We start from the raw sequence: 23026 nt of genomic DNA, 5'->3' as shown, positions 1-23026 counted from the left end.
ATTGAGTTGAAACTTTAGACGATTTCACTATCTTGACATGAGGGAGAACAAGACTTCAATAAGCATTAAGTAGTTTTTGAAATTCTCTTCCCTGCTGCCAACGCATTGGTTTCCCAAACTTTCTTTGCTGGTTATTTTTAGCTTAAAGTAAGTCACCAATTTTATTAGGCTAAAAAGATCAAATTGATATATAGAAACAAATATTATTTTTGCACTTAGGAGTAGATGACTTCAGTTGATTATGTCCTCAAGAGAAATTAATTCAATTCTTCAAATGTAATTGTAAATTTGTACTAATCAGTGTATTTTTGGAATCTGGTTACACCCAATACATTAATAGATTGACCCTGGGTTTTCCTACAATGTGTTTGATAAATAGCTTTGATGCTTGCACCTATCAATCATGTGTGAAACTATTAAGTTTTAAAAATTGATATAAAAGAGCCCTAAGGGGCAACTATTTCACGCAGAGGGTGGTACGTGTATGAAATGAGCTGCCAAAGGATGTGGTGGAGGCTGGTACAATTGCAACATTTAAGAGGCATTTGGATGGGTATATGAATAGGAAGGGTTTGGAGGGATATGGGCCGGGAGCTGGCAGGTGGGACTAGATTGGGTTGGGATGTCTGGTCAGCATGGACGGGTTGGACCAAAGGGTCTGTTACCATGCTGTACATCTCTATGACTCTATATGTTAGCCAGTAAAAATATAGTCAGGTATGTCTATATGCACTCAGGAAAAGACAGTGAGATCCACCATAAAGCACCATAGCCAGTGCTTTTTTTTTAAAAAGAGTCAGAGTTATACAGCACAGAAACAAACACTTGGCCATGCCAATGAGTTATCCTAACCGAACCTAGTCCCATTTGCCAGCACTTGGCCCATAACCCTCTAAATCCTTTTCTATTCATATACTCATCCAAATACCTCTTAACTGTTGCAATTGTACCAGTTTCTACCACTTCCTCTGGCAGCTCGTTCCATACACGTACCACCCTCTGCGTGAAAAAGTTGCCCCTTAGGTCTCTTTTATAGCTTTCCCTCTCACCCTAAAACTATGCTCTCTCGTTCTGGATTCCTCCACCCAAGGGAAAAGACTTTGTCTATTTACCCTATCCATGCCCCTCATGATTATATAAGCCTCTAAAAAGGTCACTCCTCAGCCTCCAACGCTCCAGAGAAAACTGGCCCAGCCAATTCAGCCTCTCCCTATAGCTCAAATCCTCCAACCCTGGCAACATCCTTGTAAATCTTTTCTGAACCCTTTCAAGTTTCACAACATCTTTCCGATAGGAAGGAGACCAGAACTGCACACAATATTCCAAAAGTGGGCTAATCAATGTCCTGTATAGCTGCAACATGACCTCCCAACTCCTGTACTCAATACTCCAACCAATAAAGGAAAGCATAGCAAACTCCTCCTTCACTATCCTATCTACCTGTGATTCATCAATCCTCTGTTGCTTTTTCAAAAAATTCAATCAAGTTCACAAGACATGATTTCCCATGCACAAAGCCATGTTGACTATTCCTATCAGTTCTTGCCTTTACAAATGCATGTAAATCCTGTCTCTCAGGATTCCCTCCAACAACCTGTCCAGCACAGACGTCAGGCTCACCGGTCTGTAGTTCCCTAGCTTCTCCTTACCATCTTTCTTAAACAGTGGCACTACATTAGCCAAGCTCCAGTTTCTGACTCCTCACCTGTGATCATTGATGATACAAATATCTCAGCAAGGGGCCTAGCAGTCACTTCCCTAGCTTCCTAAAGAGTTCTAGGGTACACTTGATCAGGTCCTGGGGATTTATCCACTTTTATGCATTTCAAGACATCCAGCACCACCTCCTCTGTAAAATAGAGATTTTTCAAGATGTCACCATCTATTTGTCTACATTCTATATCTTCCTTGTCCTCTTCCACCGCAAACATGGATGCAAAATACTCGCTTAGTATCTCTCATCTCCCTTGGCTCCAGACAAAGGCTGCCTTGCTGATCTTTGAGGGGCCCTATACTCTCCCTAGTTACCTTTTTGTCTTCATGTACTTGTAAAAACTGTTTGAATTCTCTAACTATTTGCCAAAGCTATCACATGTCCCCTTTTTTGCCCGCCTGAATTTCCTCTTAAGTATACACCTATTGACTTTATACTCTAAGGATTCACTCGATTTCTCCAGTCTAAACCGGAGATGTGCTTCTTTCTTTTTCTTAACGAAAGCCTCAATTTCTTCAGTCATCCAACATTCCCTACACCTACCAGCTTTTGCTTTCACCCTAACAGGAACATACTGTCTCCGGACTCATGATCTCATTTTTGAAGACTTCCCATTTTCTAGCCGTCCCTTTAGCTGCAAACATCTGCCCCTCAATCAGCTTTTGTAATTTTTTGGGAGAAAGTGAGCACTGCAGATGCTGGAGATCAGAGTCGGAGAGTGTGTTGCTGGAAAAGCACAGTCTGTCAGGCAGCATCCAAGGAGCAGGAGAATCGATGTTTCGAGCATAAGCTCTTCATCTTCATTCCAATTTAGAACTTCAACTTTTAGATCTGGTCTATCCTTATCCATCACTATTTTAAAGTGGTAGAATTATGGTCACTGGCCCCAAAGTACTCCCCACTGACAGCTCAGTCATCTACCCTGCCTTATTCCCCAACAGTAGGTCAAGTTTTGCACCTTCTCTCATCAGAAGGTCTCCATACTGAATCAGAAAAGTTTCTTGTACACACTTAAATTCCTCTCCTACTAAACCCTGAACACTTTTTTTCTTACAGTAGTTGTACTGTACATAATCTTCCTATTGTTGTAATTATACATATAATGCAGCTATATATTTCTAATTTATTAGTTTGCTGTGAAACATTTTGTTCCCATTCCTCTGCTTTAAATTCCATCATATCATGCCATCATCTTCTTTTCAGTCCAAATAGAAAGATGCGCCAGTCTGGATTTCTCCATGGAACCCATTAAATGCCAATCTTTGCTTGACCCATTACAAGCCAAACATAACTGATGAGTGGAAACCCATTCCCAGTTACGTTTGTCTTCCTAAGACTAGTCAGACTGTATGAACAGCAATTCTGACAGGGATTCTAAAAATTCACAGTTTGAACTACCAAAGCCAAAACAATGCAAGTACTTCTCACTTTGTGTCTCCATTTACATTAAAAGTGTTCAAAATAACTTGCAATGTCAGTTAAAAATGTTGCCAATTTTTGTGACTGATGATACCAATACTGTGACTAGTGATATTCATGAGATGAATAGTTTAAAACGTTAACGTATTTTTTTCAGTAAAGGTTGGTGTAATAGGTTAGCGAGCACCAATAATGAGAAGAGAAAAGTGAACCTTGGCAGCTGCTCTTTAAATACAAGGTTTGACTAGCAGCAGAAGCAAGTTCGAAATGCAAACCAATTTGTTTCCACTTCTAAGCTGGGCTTGTGCTGAATGGTTTAACCCCAGTGGCAATTCCCTGCTGACTGTTCTTTAACTCCAAAGATCCTGATTCATGTTCTAACAAAGCATCTCCTTGACTTTAAAGAATGACCAAAACTTTACCCTGAAATAAAAGTCATGACATTTTGCCTCTTGTGCATAAAAATTATATATTGTAATTAAACTTTAAAATTTTTTGCCATGAGCGCCTCATTCCCTAGCTCTATGATGTGAAATCATTTATGACAGCTTAGATAAATATTAATGCATATCCACATGCATTTGCAGAAGCTGCCATCAATCTAACATTTGATACAAAGGAGATATCCCAAAGTTTGCCACAGGGTGTCCCCCTTGCTTTTTAACCACATCAGAAACTAGTGTTAGAATTAAACCTATCTGAAGGAAAGGCTTAGAATTAAGAATTGAAATTAAAGGCTGAAATACAGAAATTAGGATCTTCACTAAAGTTGAATTGTAATTGCCTACATCAGTATCAAAGCACCTGACAGCTCCAACACATTTTTCAGACTAAACAGCAGTCAGGGCATACAAATTCCAGTAACAGTGTTATTAAACATTTTACCTGCAAGCTTGCATTGAGAGCTGCTCCATATCCCAAACTAGTAGGTATATTTTTAACTAATGTCGGGCTTCTGAAAATGAAAAGTAAAAAGATGCGTTAAAATTCTAAAAGACTTTCATAAGAAATAAAAAGCAGATGATGATTTAAGTAGAAAAATGTGAAAAATGTTAAATCAATGTTAATTTAAGAATGTCACAAACATTAAATTCAGATTAAAATGTAGCATTAACAGTAAAACACCACTATTTTTCAGAAGTAGGATCATCAATTAAAATGACAACATAAATTCAAACACATTCCCCAAACATTTCAACTTCTATTTTAAAATGCAAAACTTAAGGCATTCAACATTCCAATCTGTTTTTCTCTTCCTTTAAACAGTTGGCTAAACATTCTCTGCATGAGCATTTGAACCTTTTTTTAATCGTGATAATTACCGCAGCAAGTGCTGAATATATGAAAAAAACAAACCCCAAAGTACATCATCATCATCAAGATGAATGGGCCAGTTGCCTAACTAAGTGGTTTTTCAGCAAAGAAGTGTTTAGCTTGTCTTAATGCACCTGTGGCCTCTTTAAATTCTTATACATGTCTATTAATTATGCAGCCCAGGAGAAAGAAATATTAACCAATGTAATCATCCTGATAGTGAATTAATTTGCAAAGCAGTATGATAAGCAGGAAAAAGGTCCCAGAGCAAAAAACTCCCATCAATACCCTGACCAGCAAGGTATCTGAGGTCAGTCTGAGTGCAGTGACCATTTCTGAACTCTTCCTTAACAACTGACCAAAAGGAATCAAACCCTAATAAAGCACTTCTGCAAGGCATTAGTAGAAAGAGCATCCTGAAATAGAAAGAATAGTCAAACAGCCACCAGTGCAGCACAACAGCCAGAAAAGTAAAGTTTTTATGGCTTAAAAGACAGCAAAAGATAAGAATACATATTGCAAATCATACCCTGCTGTTGCTAATATCATACAAGCAATATGAATGGAGGCTTGTTAGAACTAAAATACAGATACAGGGAGACCATTAAAGTGAAGCCTTACCTATCAAAATGCATCAAATGTAGGCTCACTTTCATAAGAATTATCACCATCTACTTTAAAGTTTACCCTCCAGCATTCTTGGCCCTTGTGGAAGGTTGCAGCTGGTGTGGGATGTGAGGAATGATGCAACTTGATGTTAGCTACAAAAATGAACAATACTGAACACATACCCTGTTATCTTTTGTGACCTTCGCTTTTGGTATTCTATTTCGTCCACTGTCCACACTGCCCCTTTAACATTTTCTACTCGAACAAAACACTTGTGCAGACTAAGGTTGTGGCGTACTGCATTCTAAAGCAAATACAAAAGGGGAAAAAGAGCATTCCAAATTGTGTAATAGTTAAACCAAAGAGAAAATGAATGCCAATTTTACAAGAAAACATGCTGAAATCAAACATCTCTATCTCTGCTAGAACTTTTTATATATCATACTAACGGCAGTTTCCAAATGCTAACCCAAGCATTTGCCAATTACCTTAATGTAAATTACCAAATGCTCTACTTTTATTTAGTATTTTAGTAAAAGGTATTTTTATGTGTATATAAAGGATGAACTTCTGCAACTATAATTCAGCATTTAAACTTTTGAAAATGTCTATACTCTTCAGATATTAGAAAACCCACGACCATAAATATAAAAATTAGTTTTCTTTTTGGATTGAGTGCAAGCTCTACACTTTGAACAGCAGCATGAATAGCAAAACTGTGCACCAATATCTGCCATTTGAACTGTCTGTGATAACAAAGCTCTCAAAGCTATTTTAATAATAGCTATGTCAGAACCTTCTTTAGCTGCTGCTGGTCTAAATTGCAATATCTGTACAAATTACAGTATCTTTGAAAATGCCAGTACAATTAGGTCAGGTCTGTTGTGTCCCTGATCAGCTCTTGGGGAGGTGAGGGGCTGGAGGTGGTGGCGGTGGTGGTGAGGAGTGTGTGTGTGTGGGGTGGGGTGGGGTGGGGTGGGGGGCGGTGTTGGTGATGGCAGTGGTTGGTGTAGTTAGAGATGATTGCACAGTCCACTGAAATAACTGAATAGCCTTTCTTCCTCCTGTAGTATGAAATGCAAGCAAAACAACTTACAGTGCCACTGCCACACATGTTAGTGCCAAACAAAGAGCAATGCAAAAATAAGTTTCAAAATGCTCTTTTTGCTTTATAATAATCAAGTGACAGAGTTTTTTGTTGTACAAATTAACTGACATTTACGTAAATCCTAAACAGTTCAATACAATACAGAAGCTTCAAATAATGAGAGGCTTGCATTAAATAATTTACTGTTAATTATTTCTTTTGTGATAAATTTTATGTAAAAATACTCAAGCTGACTTGCTAATTTCCTATTTCCAAATGCGTTAAACATAGTGCTTTGATTTATATAAAGCTCACATCTTGCCTAAGATCATATGAGCTCTACATGAGCATAAGAAAAAAAAGTAATTATTTGTAAACATATTTTATTACTTCTATTAAATTTGATGGAATAACTAATGTGCAGCTTTTCACAAGATGACGACAATTCTAAGCAGTGTTGGCCATGACTGTTGTTCTAATGCTACAATTAATAATTTGAGACCAACAAATATGATCAGCCTGTTGAGATTGTGCATAATTTTTTTCTCATTCCCTTTTTTTGTGCTTTAGGTTTGCTTTGAGAAAAGGGTCCTATGTAAAAAAAGGCATAAGCAGATCTTGCATCTGACCTGAAATCCATGGATTTGATTGATCTTAATGCCCATGGCTCTGAATATGATAATTTTAATATTAATGAGCAAATGAGCAGTTTTATTATGCATGCGATATAGTTAGAACTAATAAGCTGTTCAGAATGAGTTTCACTGGATTCCCGAGCTGCAGTGATGAGACCAAGCTGAGATATTAAATCATCTTTCATTTCTGCATTTCCCTCTAGTAAACCAAAGGACAAAACAATCACTAAGTGTTACTGTAATGTATAATATGCCAAATCAGTATGAACATTTTAAAAATCATAAATGCAAAATGATTAAACTGTATGTTCCTTTATATTTCTTTAAATCATAACCCATATATAGTGATTGCATTTGGTTAAAACTCTGTAAAATAACTAATAATTAAAAACAAAATACACAGCATAATTTGGAAATTGGAAGAGCTATTAGTCTTTGCAGACATATAGGTCTCTGATGGTCTTTCAGAATAATCTGCATTCCAAATCCAAATTAATTCAGTTCAGTAAATCTGGTACTCAAAATGTTTAATATGCTGATGAGCACAGAAAAAAAAATGCTTGTAATGTAGATCTGGCTTTACCATGTCTATTCTTCACCACTACAAACATTTCCACTGATTATGCCAAAAGACTTGTGGCTAATTGCTGTTCCATTCAGTTCTAAAATGAAACAATAAAGTGCATTCAGGATGTACTGATTGTCTTTATCTGCTGAGCTACTCCTTTTTCAAGAGAAAAATACAGGGGAAAAAAGGATACTGAGAGCACCCAATTTTGCTTCTTGTAAGTGCAAGATAATGGATTTGTTTAGACAGGGATATGAATGAATTCTTTGTCTCAGTAAATAAACTGTGTTTCTGTTCTGACAGGATAATATTCACTTACTTTCCTTTAGTTCCAGCTGACTGACCACAGCCCTGACTCCTGTGGCAGCTTCAGTCTGTGTGATGAGGTATGATGTGTACAAAAGGCACCGACCAAGACAAAACCTACAGCCTCCATTTGTTGCACAAGGCAAACAGCCATTTTTCAAACTAATTAGCCAATAATATGTGAAAGTAAAAAGTAATACGATGCTACTAACAAAGGTGTTGATGATTGAGTGCTCACACTGTAATTAGTGTGTCAGGCCCTCACATCTCCACCAAGGCGAAGCTATTAATTGCACCAAATTAGAAAACGATATCAGAGGCAAAATTATTCTTTCTACTTGTCATTTTGAAAAAGGGAATTCATTCTATTCAACAGCCGATTTTAAAAAGAGGGAAGGCTGATACCAATCTGTTTGTGTCAAGTAAATAAATGTCTTCAGTCCTATCTGCAGGTACTTTGCCATGCTACTATAAAGTGCAGGTTATGGAGTTACCTTCCAAGTTGCAGCATTACGCCTGAAATAGGCAAATGTCCGTGTAAACCAGTTGTAGATTTCATTAAGTGTTAACTGCCTGTCAGTTGATTCAATGATAGCCTGAAATAAAAGGGACAAAATGACATTAATAGCTGTTTGGTAACTAAACAGGTTGACACTTTCTCAGGAAACATTAATTGAGGCAGTAATTAATTATAACCTAATCAGGCAATGTTAATTTATTTTCTACTCACCTGCCTTATGAGTGTTGCATAAGTAAATGGAGGTCTGACATCTGCAGTCTTATAAAACTCATAGTTTGGGGCAATCTCTGTAAGAGTGAATGGTGAATGTCAAGTAAACATTGTAATTTCTTACACTGAAAAATTGACAAGTTAAAACTATGTTCAAATTATTAATAATGAGACTTGCTATAGAAAAAAGAAAACTAATTATTTTGTATCATGTACACCCATAACAAGTAATAAACAACACACTGCCCCTCTTTCTCCTTCTTTCAATTAAGCATCTCTCTCCTCATCATCCATCTGAGAAACTGCTTGAGAGAATATATCCTCATCCAACCAGAAGCATGGGATGATTGGATTTTCTTGACAGCCATCATACATGCCATTCTGATCAAATGGTAGGAGAAGGGACTTAAGTCACTATCTTTGCATCATTTCTGAGAACGGTATCAGCCCAGAATTTGGGTTAAAGCAGGGTTCAATCCCAGTACAATGCATGATGTTGCTCCAATGAGCCTAACCACAGAACAAAGACTTCTTTTGTTTATTCCCACTGAGCTGTGAGTGGCTGTCGCACTCCCAGAGACAGGTTGATGGCTGCAGTGGTGTCACTCATTCAACCTGATCAGATAGGGTGGCTAAGGGGCTCAGGTCAGCCTGAGGAACAGAGGGGAAAGAGTGTAAGTGATGAGTGGTAGTGGCATGCAAATTTAACTTGAAGCTGAAAGCATTTCTGCTTAGGCCAGCTACATAAGAATTTCATATTTCAGGTGGTGATCATTAAGAGAAGTGGTTTGGCTGAAAATCAGTTGGAAACAAAATGACCCCAGTATGTCCCAGACATGCTATGCACACGTACAATCAAATTTTGCAAAGATGACCTTCCTCCAACAAGCAAGGCCCTCTATTTGCATATGCCTGCTTCAGGTAACATGGCAGATACTTCACTTTCAATGTCAAATAAGAGTACATGATGCCTGCCATATTGGATTTAAAGGCACTGGTTTTAGGTCGACATAAATGGATCCAGCAACCTTTAGTTTCTAAGTCATAGCATTTGCGCAATTGGTCAATTTGTGCATTCAGCTAGCTCAACTGAAAACCTGCTCCGTGCATCAGTTAGTTGAATTTTAACTGTTAAGCAGTTAAAACTCTCAACTACCTGGTTAAGAGCCAATTCCTCATCCACTTGAGTTACTGGATGAAAAATATTTTTCAGCCTGTGCCAGAAATATTGATAAAATGCTCATTGTCTAGTCTCATACAATTATCGCATTACACTTCATTATATGTTCAGAATTAAAGCCTAAGAATATCAAACAGCACAGGGGGCGAAAACATGATTTTAAGACTGGATATCTGAGACTTGGTAAATTATTAAATTTCAACAGACACAGAATTTTGATGATGTATATTATTTTATTTGGATATATAATCTAGTTGGTTTTTTACTTTAAAATGTAAATACTACTATCTGCACCATATCTAACATAAAAGTTATAGCTTTACTTTTTAAAATGTATTGTAATATTCATAACATTATTTCCTTCTGCCAGCTTAACCCTTGATATGAGAAATTTTCTTTCCCCCAAATAAAGTGATTTCAGATCATTTTACCTGTGGGGAATGCCTAGAACACTAAAACATGTAAAAAGTGTTGTTTAAGTTCAATCCATTCTGGGCAACAAAGGAGATGTTATTTCTTTCTACAATCTTCAAAACAGAGAGAATTTGAAACCAAAAATAATTAATGTTATTTGTCAGACAAAAAGTCAGTTTACTACTAGAGCTCCTTAGAATCCTACCTGATGAAATGGGAATGTTGTACTTATCACCATGTCGTCTTCGAATTGGTCCCACATTGTGCACGTTGGCTGGAGTGATTACGGAGGGTCCTTGCGTGACAGGGGTGACTGGGGCTGTTGGTGTGGTGGGAGTCTGAGGTAAGCTCTGTGGGGAAGTCTCTGAAATGTTCTTAGACATTGTGACACTCGACACCAGATTCAGCTGAGGAGGCCCAGGAGGAGGAGCGGGAAAAGGCAGAGACAGGAGAAAGAAGGCTTTAAAAGGTTTGACAAATGAGAGTGGATTCACTTCTACAGCTGTGTTGCCACTAATAAGCAGCAAAGGAAGCAGCCAATCTCAACTAATTACAGGATGAAATTGTATCATAAGAACTCTAATTAGAGGATGCTGTTAGAGATTATCTAATGATCTGATCCAACATTACTCAGGCCCAACTCATTTTAGTCTACCCCAACTCTGTAAGACCTGTCTCTCCCATAATAAAAGCTGCTAGCAAATGTTCCATATATACATCTGTCTATTCTTAAAGGTTGAAAAACAAGGCAGAATATCAAAGGGATCTAGCTACTGCAATGGGACTGGAGTCTGCTGCTGTTACTCCACTGCTGCTGCAGATTTTGCACAGTTCCAAATCTCAGCTGAGAGGCTCCAGCCAGCTGGAAAATTTTACACTGACCTTTACTCTCACTGCTAATTTGGTGGAATGGTAATGACATTACTACATATTCAAACAAAATTGTCTTAATTGCAAATTAGCCAGAGGAGACTGAAATTTTTCAAATTAAATATGATTGTAAATGGAGAGGGGAATGGAATTTCTTCACTAACAATCATTTGTGGCATGTGTTAACAAATATAATGAAATGTCAAGTTTGCCAATTCCTCTGGAAGTATCATTTTCAATTTATGATTACAGTGTCAGTTATTGCTGATGTACCCTGGAATGTGGGTGTCAGGGAAGAAAAAGGAGAAAAAGTGAAAATGAATGCAAGCGATTTAACAGTATGCCCTTCAAATATTCCCCTCAATAAAACTCCGCTAGTCATTCTTGAAACACTCTCACATCACCTCTTTTATATTTACCACACATCCATCGTCATAAATTGCATCTAATTAACAAAATTTACACCCATCCACTGTGAAAAGATTTCTGCCAAATTCTTAAGTGATGCTCCTAATAGCTAATTTGTAGTCATTTTCAATCTATTCTGAAGGGTAATTTCTTGATCTGGGAAAACTGCAATGTTATCTTGTCGCAGCACAAAACTAGAAAATCAGGAATTGTGCAGGAAATTGCCACTGACTAAGTAATTCAGGCACATCTGTCGTTCCAAATGTTATGTATTCATCTATAGATAAACACCTTTTTCATTTGGAGAAAATTATGCATTTAACATTGATTGATCTTACTTTGTGGATTTGTTTTACATGTTTAGAGTGTAGAAAAATTTGTTAAAGAAACAAAAATTAACATATGCCAGCTAATTGTTCTGCATTCTTGGGCAGCAGCCAGGAGAAGCTCACTGGCAGTCTAATAACAACGCTTGGCACCCTGAAGGCATTCCCAAGTGCATCTGTTCCCAATAAACCTCAAACTGTTTTATTCTACTGTTACTCATAGCCTGCAGATTGATGCAAGCAATGCAGTTACATTTATACATAAATTTGGTTGCAATTCTATTACCATAACTAACCTGATAAACAAATACTACTAAATATTATTTAAAAATTACGTATGTCCAAATTTTCTAAATAATATTTACAACGCATTTTAAAATGATACATTTCTGAAAATAATTCTTGCATTAATCTCTCTAATAACTATGATAGTAAAGTTGACTGTAAATATATTTCCTAATGGACTTGTTAAATGACATGTCTTCACTAGATTAAAAAAACAAATCCAAAATTAGCTTAAAAAAGAAATGTGATTTTCCAAACTAAAAGGACATCATTAAATACACCAAAAATAATCTCTAGTTATAAACTTCATAAAATCACTATCATTAAATCTGTGACTTATATACAGTATCTGATTATTATGTTTACAGGGTTATGATAATTTATTTTATCACAGAGTAATAACAAGCAGAACATGTTTGCAGGAAGGCAGTCATGTTCTGATAAAATGGAATTTATTAAAGATAAATAAGGAAAAGCATGTAAAAGCTAGGATGAGCACTTAGCTACCTCTACTCATCTGAATATATTCAAGGTTGGGTGAAACTCATTATTCAGGACTTGCAGCCTTGATAACTTTGATTTTCATCCATCCGTAGCATGGCCAAAAGGTACCATTTAATGAAGTACCATCCAGAGAGTAAATGGGGTCATATAATAGACAGTGCGGTTGCACCTTGTGTTCATGTACTGATAGCTGTTAAGGGTGCAGTGATGAACCAACAGAGCTCATTTCGCCTTGGTAATAAATTCATACTATTAATATTTATCAAATGTGTGGGCTGTCTCAACTGAGCCACTGCATATGAGGACATAAATCAGGACTATCATATCAATTATGGAGCTCTTTTTGTGCAGTATATAAATTTTAGAGATCTTTTTGTATACTGTTCTATTCTTCAACCACTTAAAGGCTAACAGTGCTATACATTCTGGAAAGCACAAGTGTCCAGTGGGAAGAGGAAACGACTGTAGTTTCAGTTCAACTTGCTCATCTAAAGATTCCCTATTAATTACCCATCATCAAATGCAATTAGTAGTTCTTTCATGTGTAGTTTATGTAATGTAATACTTCAGTTACATTATTCAAGTTCAGTTTTGGATTATAGGCTGAAGATCCTTTATTAGTGTGGATGTTACCACACTGCTGGACTTTTACAAATTTACTGATTGAATAATTTATTTATAAAGAATGAGCTGCAGATTCCTGATGGATTTAGTGGATAAGTATTTTATCTCCAGCTTTTCTATCATATGGAATGCAATATGTAAGAAGAAGTGATAAGGGTATTATTCATTTAAAATAAATAAAAGTGTTTAAATTAACTTGTTCTGAAATCAGTTTAGTACTATTTTTAATTGAACTGCACCAAAATTCTTATTAATAAAAGATTATAAATTGTGACAAAAATATTTAAAATACTGTGTGACTTGGTAGTTTCTGTGGCTGAGTGTTCAACCCTCAACTAGAAGTTCATAACTCGGAGTCCCTGAGATAGCTGTCACTCTTTTCCTGAGATATTACCAGTTTTCAACTGGGCTACATGATGCAGCAACATAGTAGAAAAGCAATGTGTTTTATATCAGTCAGAGGAGGGGTGGCACTGCCTAGTTGCCTTGTGCGAATTTCATCCCCTCTTAGTCAATTAGAAAGCACTACTTTTATTTGGTCATGAAGTAGTCCATACTTCAGAGTAACTCTGTCCTCAAGATGGGGAAGTAACATTGGATAGCATTCTGCAAGGAACAAATCAGGCATGGGAGAAAGTATGTAAAAAAGGTAAGTTTAGCAGGGCTGATTCAGTTTCTGTAAAGGAATTGTAACAAAATGATCAAGTGAGTTTATCCTGTCACTCATTCAACACTTATTTCTAATAGATTGAACGGCCAGTTTTGTCAAGCCAGTTCCACCATATAGTTTATAATGTCAATGTTGAATGTCCAGAAAGTTTTAAAATGGTAATTGAATATCATTGAAAGTAGTGGTGCATTTCAAAGTTTTAACATCATACTGTTTAGTGAATTATGTTTTGGCTTTATCATTTCAAATGACTCACAGAGAAAGCATAACAGTGATATAAGTTTTACTAAATGTCTCTGAAATTTTTTTTACAAATTAGGTTCATTAAAACTGAAATTCCACGTCAAACATACTTAGAGTTTACACCAGTTTTTTTGATTAAATGTTTTGGGTACTATTTTGATAGACAGTAAATTCTAATCCTTCACCTGAAAGTAACTCCCATTCAATGCTTTGTCAGTAATGACATAGCTATATAGCAGTGCAATTGATGCCCAATAAAATTCTCTTCGCTGGCAAAGTGTATTTGTAAATCCATCAAAATAAAATGTTCTAACATTTCAACAGTCATTTCAAGTCAGTTATTTTTCACAAGTGAAGTATATTACTTTGTCAGTGTAGAATGTAGAATGTCTATTTTAGTTGAACAAAAAGCTATCTGCTAACATTTTTCATAGCTACACTTAATTCTTAGGTATTGGCATAACCATTTTATACGGAAACTGTCAAGGCAATTGTTTATTTCTATGATACACAGTATTCATTATACAGGATGGCCCCTATTTAATCCATGGCTTAACATTAAACTTACAGGTTTCGGACATGGCTTAGGATCGGATGGTCTCATATGAAGGTGTGTCATCATTGCCTGAAGGCGTTCACGTTCTTTAGAAAGCTATGATTGAACAAAGAGAAAATAAATCTCTTGCAAAATACATTTAAAATGACTGTGCTAGAATAGGTTTTCGTTCTCAAATTCATTGTAGGAACAACCTGTTTCTGTAGACTTTACTTCAAGGAGAAACCAGCTTCTTAAGAAGTACCCATCATTTGGAAGTCTCCCTTGTGTTCAAAGGTCATGGAAAAACAAATAACACTTCATCTTTTTGTCAATAGGAGTATTTGGATCATAGCTATTGTGACAGTAACAAGTTACTAAGAACACAAATAAGTGGGCCCTTGGTGTCCTGATAAAACTCCCATGGACTCTGTTAGGAATGGACTAATGCCAGCAGCTGCGAAGAGGTGAAGCCTTCTCAAAGCACTATGCCTGCCAGGGTCATCCTGCACACTTCAACCTTTCTCTCTGTGGTCCAGTTACTGTCCCCAGCAATCTGCCATCATCAATCTAATTCAATAGAGTGACAGAGACCAGGCAATGTGAAATACTGAACGTCATCACAGATGTGTCTAAGTCCACACTGCACAGATTCTCATTACTGTTGATGAACTTCACTTCTACAGATTGTTTCTGTAAGTCAGACAGCCAGGGGAAACCTATTAATTGGTGACTTTGAAAGGAAGATCATTGGGTGATAAACGTTTCCATCTTTTTGAAAATTGTACGCTAGACAGCTATTTATAATTGCTTCATCTTAAACCCTAAAATCAAATACTTATCAGATATCCCTACTTGTGAATTCAACTGTTTATAGATTGTCTTTAATTTTTAAAAGATAAAAACTTTATAGGTGTGCCATTTTATTGAATAAAAAAGATCTTGGACAATCTCTACAACAGAAAGGAGTATGGTATGATAGGTCTTTTTGCCTGAAGGTATGACTTCAGTTTATTGTCTGTCGATGCTTCATTGTAAGCAGCTTTTTCTGTCAGTATTGTTTATCATTGCCTTCCACTCTGACGGACAAAGTGAGGTGGTAGGTCCCAAGTCCAACATAGCTAGAATGAGAATGGTGGACATTTTTCTGAACCAAATCCAAGCCACTTTGCCAAATCAACTAACCAGTCCCCATCACAGGGTATATGGTGTGAAAAGACAGGCAAACCTTTTCCACAGGAAGAAAGGAATAATAAACGTAAAAAGTGAGTTAACTGTGCTGCTTCCAGAAATTACCTCTCAGTCATAAGGACACCTGGACATTTACTTTCAAAGTAATCCTCCAACAAAATGTAATCCACTTTTAAAATGGATAATGACATCACCCTTGAATCAGTAATCCTAGCAATGAATTGATACACATTTCCATGGAATACTTGTCAAAGTACTTGTTAAAGTTAACGGTTTATATGCTGAAAATGTGTTGCTGGAAAAGCGCAGCAGGTCAGGCAGCATCCAAGCCCTTCTTCAGGAATCATGCCCGAAACGTCGATTCTCCTGCTCCTTGGATGCTGCCTGACCTGCTGCGCTTTTCCAGCACCACATTTTCAGCTCTGATCTCCAGCATCTGCAGTCCTCACTTTCTCCTCCTTAACAGTTTATATGCAATGAGCAAACACAAACCAAGAACTGAATACAAACAAATGAAGATAACAAGGCTCGAATTTCACACCTTTAGTGTCTGTTTTTTGGACACTTTTGGTTGAATTTAATGGAGCCCGCTGGAGTTGTCATGATAGCAGGGAACCTGGAGAAGTGGGCAACAGGTTCTGTCTCTGACTCCTGGCAGCAGTTAAAGTGACCTGCATTTAATCAGGGTCAGGAAACGCTCATCCCTCGGAACCTGCTCACGGGCAATCGGATGGCAATTAGCCTCATTAGTGAGTCACTTGAGATAAATTATTCATCAGTCCACAGGGCAGGTGAGAGAAGGACCACAAGTCAGTCAGTCAGTATCATCTAGATGACCTGATGAGAAAAGGACGCCAACATACAGTTAGTCTCAAAGCTCGATTAGTTCAAATTTAATGGTGAGTAGATAGAATTTCTGTTTTATTGTTTAAAATAAATAGGATTAAAGTAGGCTGAAGTGATGGTAGGACAGCTTGGTTACATAGAATGCCCATCCTGAGCCATGTGGAGATTTGTGGATGCTTCATGTGACCTGTATGGATTCATGTGCAGAAGTGTCTTCAGCCGCAGAACATTGAGCTCCTCGCTTACACTCCCTTTTTGATTTTCTCAAAAACCTTCTTCTCTGTTTTTGGTTGCACTTCAGTCCCACACTCCTGATCTTCGGGCACCCGGTAAAGAGGGGAGACGGCAGATCTGAGGACCTCCTCGTGGGTCTGCTCCTGGGCCTGGCCAAACTGGCCATACACAGGTCCAGGCAGCAGGCCGTGGAGAGGGTCGTTAGGGCCGACTGCCTGCCCCTCTTCCGCGGTTATGTTAGAGTCCGGGTGTCTCTGGAAAAGGAGCACGCAGTGTCCACCAACACCCTGGAGTTGTTCAGGGAGAGGTGGACACCGCAGGGAGTGGAATGTATAATTTCCCCCTCCAACTCTATTTTGATTTAGTTCCTGCCCTCCCCTTCACTGTTTTGATCACACAGCATTGCCCTTTGAAGTGAAGGGCGGTGCTTGTCACTGGCCACTCGGGTGTTTCTTTTCTTCCTGATGGTGGAAACTGAAAAAAGATTCATGTACCTTTTGTCTTTGTAAAAAAAAGAAAAAAAGAACATTGAGCTCCTGTTCTTGGCATTCAAACAGCAGCGTCATTGTAGTTCATTTACAAAGCTGACATCTATATTAACAGCACATTTAACAAAGTGGTCACAGTGCAGATTTAGACCAAACAGTCTGAGAGGTTGTAGGTGACTGCTAGACAGTCAAGACAGACTAGGCAAGTAGTGAAGGAGTTTGCTGAGTCCACCTCACCCATAAACTGGTTTCCATTTTGGCTAGTGGTGAGCGTGATGGTTTACTAGAAGAATTTAGCAGAGCTAGGCATGGAACATCACAAGTGGCTGAGCTGCAGATTTTTGGGGAGGGGGTAGGAGAGAAGAGTGCAAGGAGAACAAGGTTAGTGGTAGACAATTTGACAGTTAGAAGAACAGGCAGGTCTTTCTGTGGTCACTGACATGACTCCAGAATGGTATGTTACCTCCCCTGGTGCCAAGGTCAAGGATGATACTGAGCAGCTGTAGATCTTTTCTAGGGGGTATGGTGAAGCATCTCAATTGACAGTCTATTAATGACATTGGTACAAAAAGGGTCCAGAAAGCAGAATTTAGGAAGTTAAGCAAGAAACATGTATAAATAGGAAGATTGAGCAAATAAATACATCACTGGAAAAATGGTGCAGGAGGGAGGACTTTAGATTTCTGGGGCTTCAGGTCTGGATCTGAGCAGGTAGAACATATACAAGAAGGAAAGGTTACAATTAACAAAGAGAATGCAGTACCACAAGTAATATCAATCTAAATACAGCCCGGGTAAATATATTGAGCACGAAACAATGGAGGAAGAATTTCAGGAATGTGTTTCAGTTAGTTTTCTGGAGCAATATACGAAGCGATTAAATGACCTCAGCCTATTTTAGAACTGGTATTATGCAATGATGAAGGGCTAATAAATAATCTTACTGTAAAGAACCTTTAGGGCATAGTGACCACAATGTGATAGAATTTTCTGTTAGGTTTGCAAATAAAAAGTAAGCTAATCTGAAACTGGGATCTTAAATTTAAACAAGGGCAATTATGGAGGCTTGAGGAGGAATTTGATTGTGGTGGATTGAAAACATAATGAAAAGGTTTATCAGTAGATATATAATAGTATTTATATAATTAATAGTCCATTTTCAAATAAAAAGCAAACATTCTTTTTAAGGCAAAAATACCCATCAGAATAAGCTAGAGAGTCAATGCTAATGAGATATCAAAGATAACACTGGATGAAAAGAAAAGACTCCTAAAGCTCCATAAAAAAAGCTGTAAGCCTGAAAACGAGAAGATCTTTAGAATCCAGCAAAGGATGTTCAATAAATTGATAAATAAAAGAAGATCAGAGTATGAATGTAAAAAGCAAGAAACATATAACAGGACAGTAAAATCTTCTTTAGATATGTAGGTCCATTACAGGTAGGGATAGGAGAATTCATAATAGGAAATAGAGAAATAGCAAAAACAGGAATGATGACAAGTCACCAAACGTGAAATGTGAACTCCATTTTCTTCCTACAGATGCTGCCAGACCTGCTGAGTTTCACCAGCAATTTCTGTTTTGGTTTCAGATCTCCAGTACCCCTAATGGTCTAGTTAGAGGGCAGAGTTGAAATAATTAATACTAGTAAAAGTAGTAATATTGAAGAAATTAATGGGAGGGGAAGTTGGCAGATCCTTGGACCTAATGACCTTCAGTAGGGTGTTGAAAGTGATAGCTACAGAAATAGTGGATGCATTGGTAATTTTCTTTCAAAATTCTATAAATTCTGCAATGGTGCCTACATATTGGAATGCTGCAAAGGTAAACTTGCTGTTTAAGAAAGGTGGGAGAAGGAAAACAGGAACTATAGACCTAGAAGCCTGATGTCAGTAGCCGAGAAATTGTTAGAATATGTTGTAAATTATGTGATTACTAGATACTTAGAAAATAAATGTCTGACTGGGCAGAGTTAACATAAATCTATGATGAGAAAATCATGTTTGACAAACCTTGAAGAACATTTTGATGATGTTGATAAGAGCAGCTGTAAGAAACAACCAGGAGATGTGGTGCATTTGGATTTTCAGAAGGCTTTTGAGAATGTCTCACACAGGAGATTAGCAAACAAAATGAAAGTGCGTGGAATTGGGGGTAAGACACCTACCCAGATTGGACATTGGCAAAAATCAGAGAGAAGGAATAAATGGATCATTCTCAGGGTGGTAGGCCAGTGGGGTACTTAGAATCATAGAATCCCTACACTGCAGAAAGAGGCCATTTGTTCCATTGGGTCTGCACTGACCCTCCAAGAAGCATCCACCCAGAACTAGCCCCTAATCCTATTCCTGTAACTCCACAATTACCATGTAGAATCTACCTTGCCTGTACACCCTTGGACACTCCAACAATTTACCATTGGCCAATGCACAAAACCTGCACACATCTTTGAACATGGGAGGAAACTGGGTCACCTGGCAGCAATCCACGCAGACACTGGGAGAACATGCAGACAGTCACCAAAGGATGGAATTGAACCCAAATCGCTGGCACTGTGAGGCAGCAGGGCTAACCATTGAGTTACCATGCCAGAGATTTAAGAATCTCAGCTTGGCCTCAAGCTGTTCACAATGATGTGCATGTGGGAGCTAACTATAATATTTCCAAGTTTGTAGATGACACAAAAATATGTGAGTTGCAAAGATGATGCAAAGAAGCTTTAGACAGGCTGAGTCAGTGGGCAAGAGCCTAGCAAATGGAATGTAATGTGACTAAGTGTGAGGTTGTCCAGTTTGGTAGGAGGAACAGAGGTGTACAGTTTTCCTTAAATGGTGAGAAATCAGAAAAAAAGCTGATTCTCAAAGGGACCTGGTGTCCTTATTCATATCACTGAAAGCTAGGATGCAGATGTAGAAAGAATTCAGAAGCAAATTGTAGATTAGCCTTTATTGCAAGAGGATTCGAGTGCAGAAGCAAAGAAGTCTTGCTTCATTTTGTACAAAACACTGGTGTGACCACACCTGGAGTACTGTGTACAGTTCTAGTTCCCCTGTCTAAGGAAGAATGAACTTGCTATACTGGGGGTGCAGTGAAGGTTCAGTGAAGAGTGCAGTGCTTACTATGATGGTGAAACTGGCTTTTGAGGACTGATTAAGGGGACTAGGCATGTATTGTCTGCAGTTTAGAAGAATAAGATGTGATCTCATAGAAACTTACAGAATTTTTAAAGGGATAGACAGAGTAAATGAGAAAGGTCATTTTTCATGTAGTGGGGTATAGAACTGGGAGAGAGAGAGAGAGAGAGAGAGAATCTCAGAATAAAAGCCATTTAGGACTGAGATAAAGAGAAACCTCTTCACTCAAGGGTGGTGAATCTTTGAAATTGGAAGGTCAGTCATTCAGGAAGTTAAAAAGAGAGATTGATAAAATTTGTTGTTACAAATGGCTTAGGGTATCTAGGGATAGCATGGATTATAGTGGTGATGTAGATGATAGAATGGCCTACTCCCATTCAGATGTTTCTTGTGCTCACAGAGTGAACTGTCCTGTAAATCTTGTGTGGTCCTTCATTCCCAGGCACTCAGTGCTTAATCCATTGACCTGGCATTGGCAACAGGGAATGGGTGAACCACTGAAATTGAATCTGATGCTTACATCTGATGCATCCTCAGTCCATTGTTTCAGAAAACTATCCCAAACACATTCCTGAAAGCTTTCCTCCACAGCTCTTTAGATTTACCCAACCTCTATGTAGATTGACATCATTTGTAATGACCGCATTCCCTTTGCTAGGTGCACCTCTAATTATCTGATTCCATGCCTGGATTACTCTGCAGAAATTTTGCAGAACTTGGAAAAGAAAGAATCAAGGTTTGCAGTCATCTGCTGCACACTGCAATTTACATCTGAAAGAACTGAAACCAACATGGTCATTCTAAAATAAAAAACAAAACCATTCAGGTCTTCTTCAATATATAATTTCAGTTACATCACTCTGCAAACTTTTGCTCTAAATTCTGTGTCTTATGATCTTATTCTCCACAACCACCTGATAAAGGAGCAGTGGTCCAAAAGCTAATGCTTCCAAATAAACCTGCTGGACTATAACTTGGTGTTGTGTGATTTTTAACTTTGATGTCATGAAGATGTTTTCGTCCAGCAATCTGGTGAGCAACTGAGGAACAAGATCTTGAGGAAGACAGGAGCAAGGAGTAGGAACATCTGTAGGAGGGAGAGGATAACAAGGAAGAAGAGGAAGGAAGGGCCAACCTAGACAGTCTATCCTTACCAGTCTAGCCATGAGGAACTCCTCCAAAAGCAACCCAGTATCACCTTCCTGTCCACCAATAATCTCATTCACACACTTTTGCCTGTGTCACTGACTGTCAACATCCCATGCTTTGCCACAATGCAAAAACAATTGGAAAAAAAATTAATATTCCAAACCAGACTTCTGAATGAAATCATGCTGTACTGAACACAAGACTCAATTAATCAACTGTACACATTCTCTTAGTTCCTCTTTTCTGAATGTGTCTGCCTGTTTGACTGCCCTATGCAGTGCTACTCCAATGCCTGCTGGATGCTTGGTGGATGTCTGCCGAGTCTCAGCAAGGAAAAGTGTAGATGGTCCCAGAAGCTGATTTCAGGCAGTTGAGTCTCGAAGACCCAGCTGTGAGCTGTTCCCTCTCAGTATGGGTGATAGCAGTCTGGATTGGCTGGTTCTCAGGCAAGAAAAGGGTCATTAGGGGAGAGGATAAAAGCTTTGACAAAGGGTCAGTTAGACTCGAAACGTCAGCTCTTTTCTCTCCTAACAGATGCTGCCAGACCTACTGAGATTTTCCAGCATTTTCTCTTTTGGTATTAGTGGAGTGGAGGTTGAACACTGACTTCATGAGAAAAGACAGCAGGAATGTGCTCCACTGCAACTCCCTGGGACAGCACCTCAGCAAGCATCGCAATATGTTTAAGGACAGATGGCTGCAATGCTATGATTGCCTGGAAACCCCTTTACACATTGTAATCTGTAATCATGTTAGCAACAGTCTGAGATTGTATGCCAGCAATCTGAACTTCTAACAGCATTCAGAGGTTGAGTGGATGATGCTCATCCTGCATTCAAGGCTACGGTATCAGTGATTAAATGGTGCATCACTGTTGGATGCATGCGTATGCAAATATGATTGGCACCACTTCAATTCTGTATTGGCATTAGCTGTCTGGAAAAGCCTGTGCCAAGCTGGTATTTAGCTCATTCATGCTGCTTGATATTGACCACAGGCATTCTGGCAGATTTTCCAATACATCAAGCATTTTGCTCTACATAGTCATCACCACATTTCTACAGGCTCCCCATTGCAGTGCTCATCCTAGTTTTCTGTAGCACTAGAGCAATTTGGCACTTGTTCCATTCTTCACCCCCTTTTCCCTGGCTGCAGCTCTGGTGACTAGGGCTGCCAAGTCCAATTGAATGCGTTCCTGGAAGTTTCATCATGTGACTTTCCACAACACTCCAGTTAGTTGGCCAACACATCCACCCTTGTGACACACTGCCTTTCAATGCCAATTGGAAAGCAAAAAGTCATATTGTCCAATTGGCTGATGCATGATTGTCAGCCAAGCAGCCTTTCTTTTTCCAATATTTCAATATTTTTTATGACTGGGAAACAAAGGGATTTAAAAAAGGCAATATCTGTTAATATTACTGTGATTTTTTTTCAGGGTTGCACACAGCAGTCTCCTGGAGATTAATCATCAATTCAGAGAGGTTCCAAGTCAATGCTAAAGGGTCAGCATCCTAACCGGTGACTCATCACATACAGATCT

The 23026-nt window shown here is 38.3% G+C and overlaps 1 protein-coding gene across 16 annotated transcripts in view; it reads right to left on the bottom strand.

The window, feature by feature from the left end:
• foxp2 (forkhead box P2) overlaps window positions 1-23026 on the bottom strand; it is an 808606-nt gene that overhangs the window by 29864 nt on the left and 755716 nt on the right. For all 16 annotated transcript variants that reach the window (XM_072551474.1, XM_072551463.1, XM_072551467.1 and 13 more), the window contains 6 exons: window positions 14475-14558; window positions 10182-10383; window positions 8383-8459; window positions 8147-8248; window positions 5239-5360; window positions 4019-4088 (listed from right to left, as the gene is read on the bottom strand). In XM_072551474.1, the coding sequence (XP_072407575.1) occupies window positions 4019-4088; window positions 5239-5360; window positions 8147-8248; window positions 8383-8459; window positions 10182-10383; window positions 14475-14558 (657 nt within the window). The remainder of the gene's footprint in view (window positions 1-4018; window positions 4089-5238; window positions 5361-8146; window positions 8249-8382; window positions 8460-10181; window positions 10384-14474; window positions 14559-23026) is intronic.

Source organism: Chiloscyllium punctatum, chromosome 32 (assembly GCF_047496795.1).
Source record: "Chiloscyllium punctatum isolate Juve2018m chromosome 32, sChiPun1.3, whole genome shotgun sequence".
NCBI classification, from domain to species: domain Eukaryota; kingdom Metazoa; phylum Chordata; class Chondrichthyes; order Orectolobiformes; family Hemiscylliidae; genus Chiloscyllium; species Chiloscyllium punctatum.
This window is presented reverse-complemented; position numbering and strand designations above follow the sequence as displayed.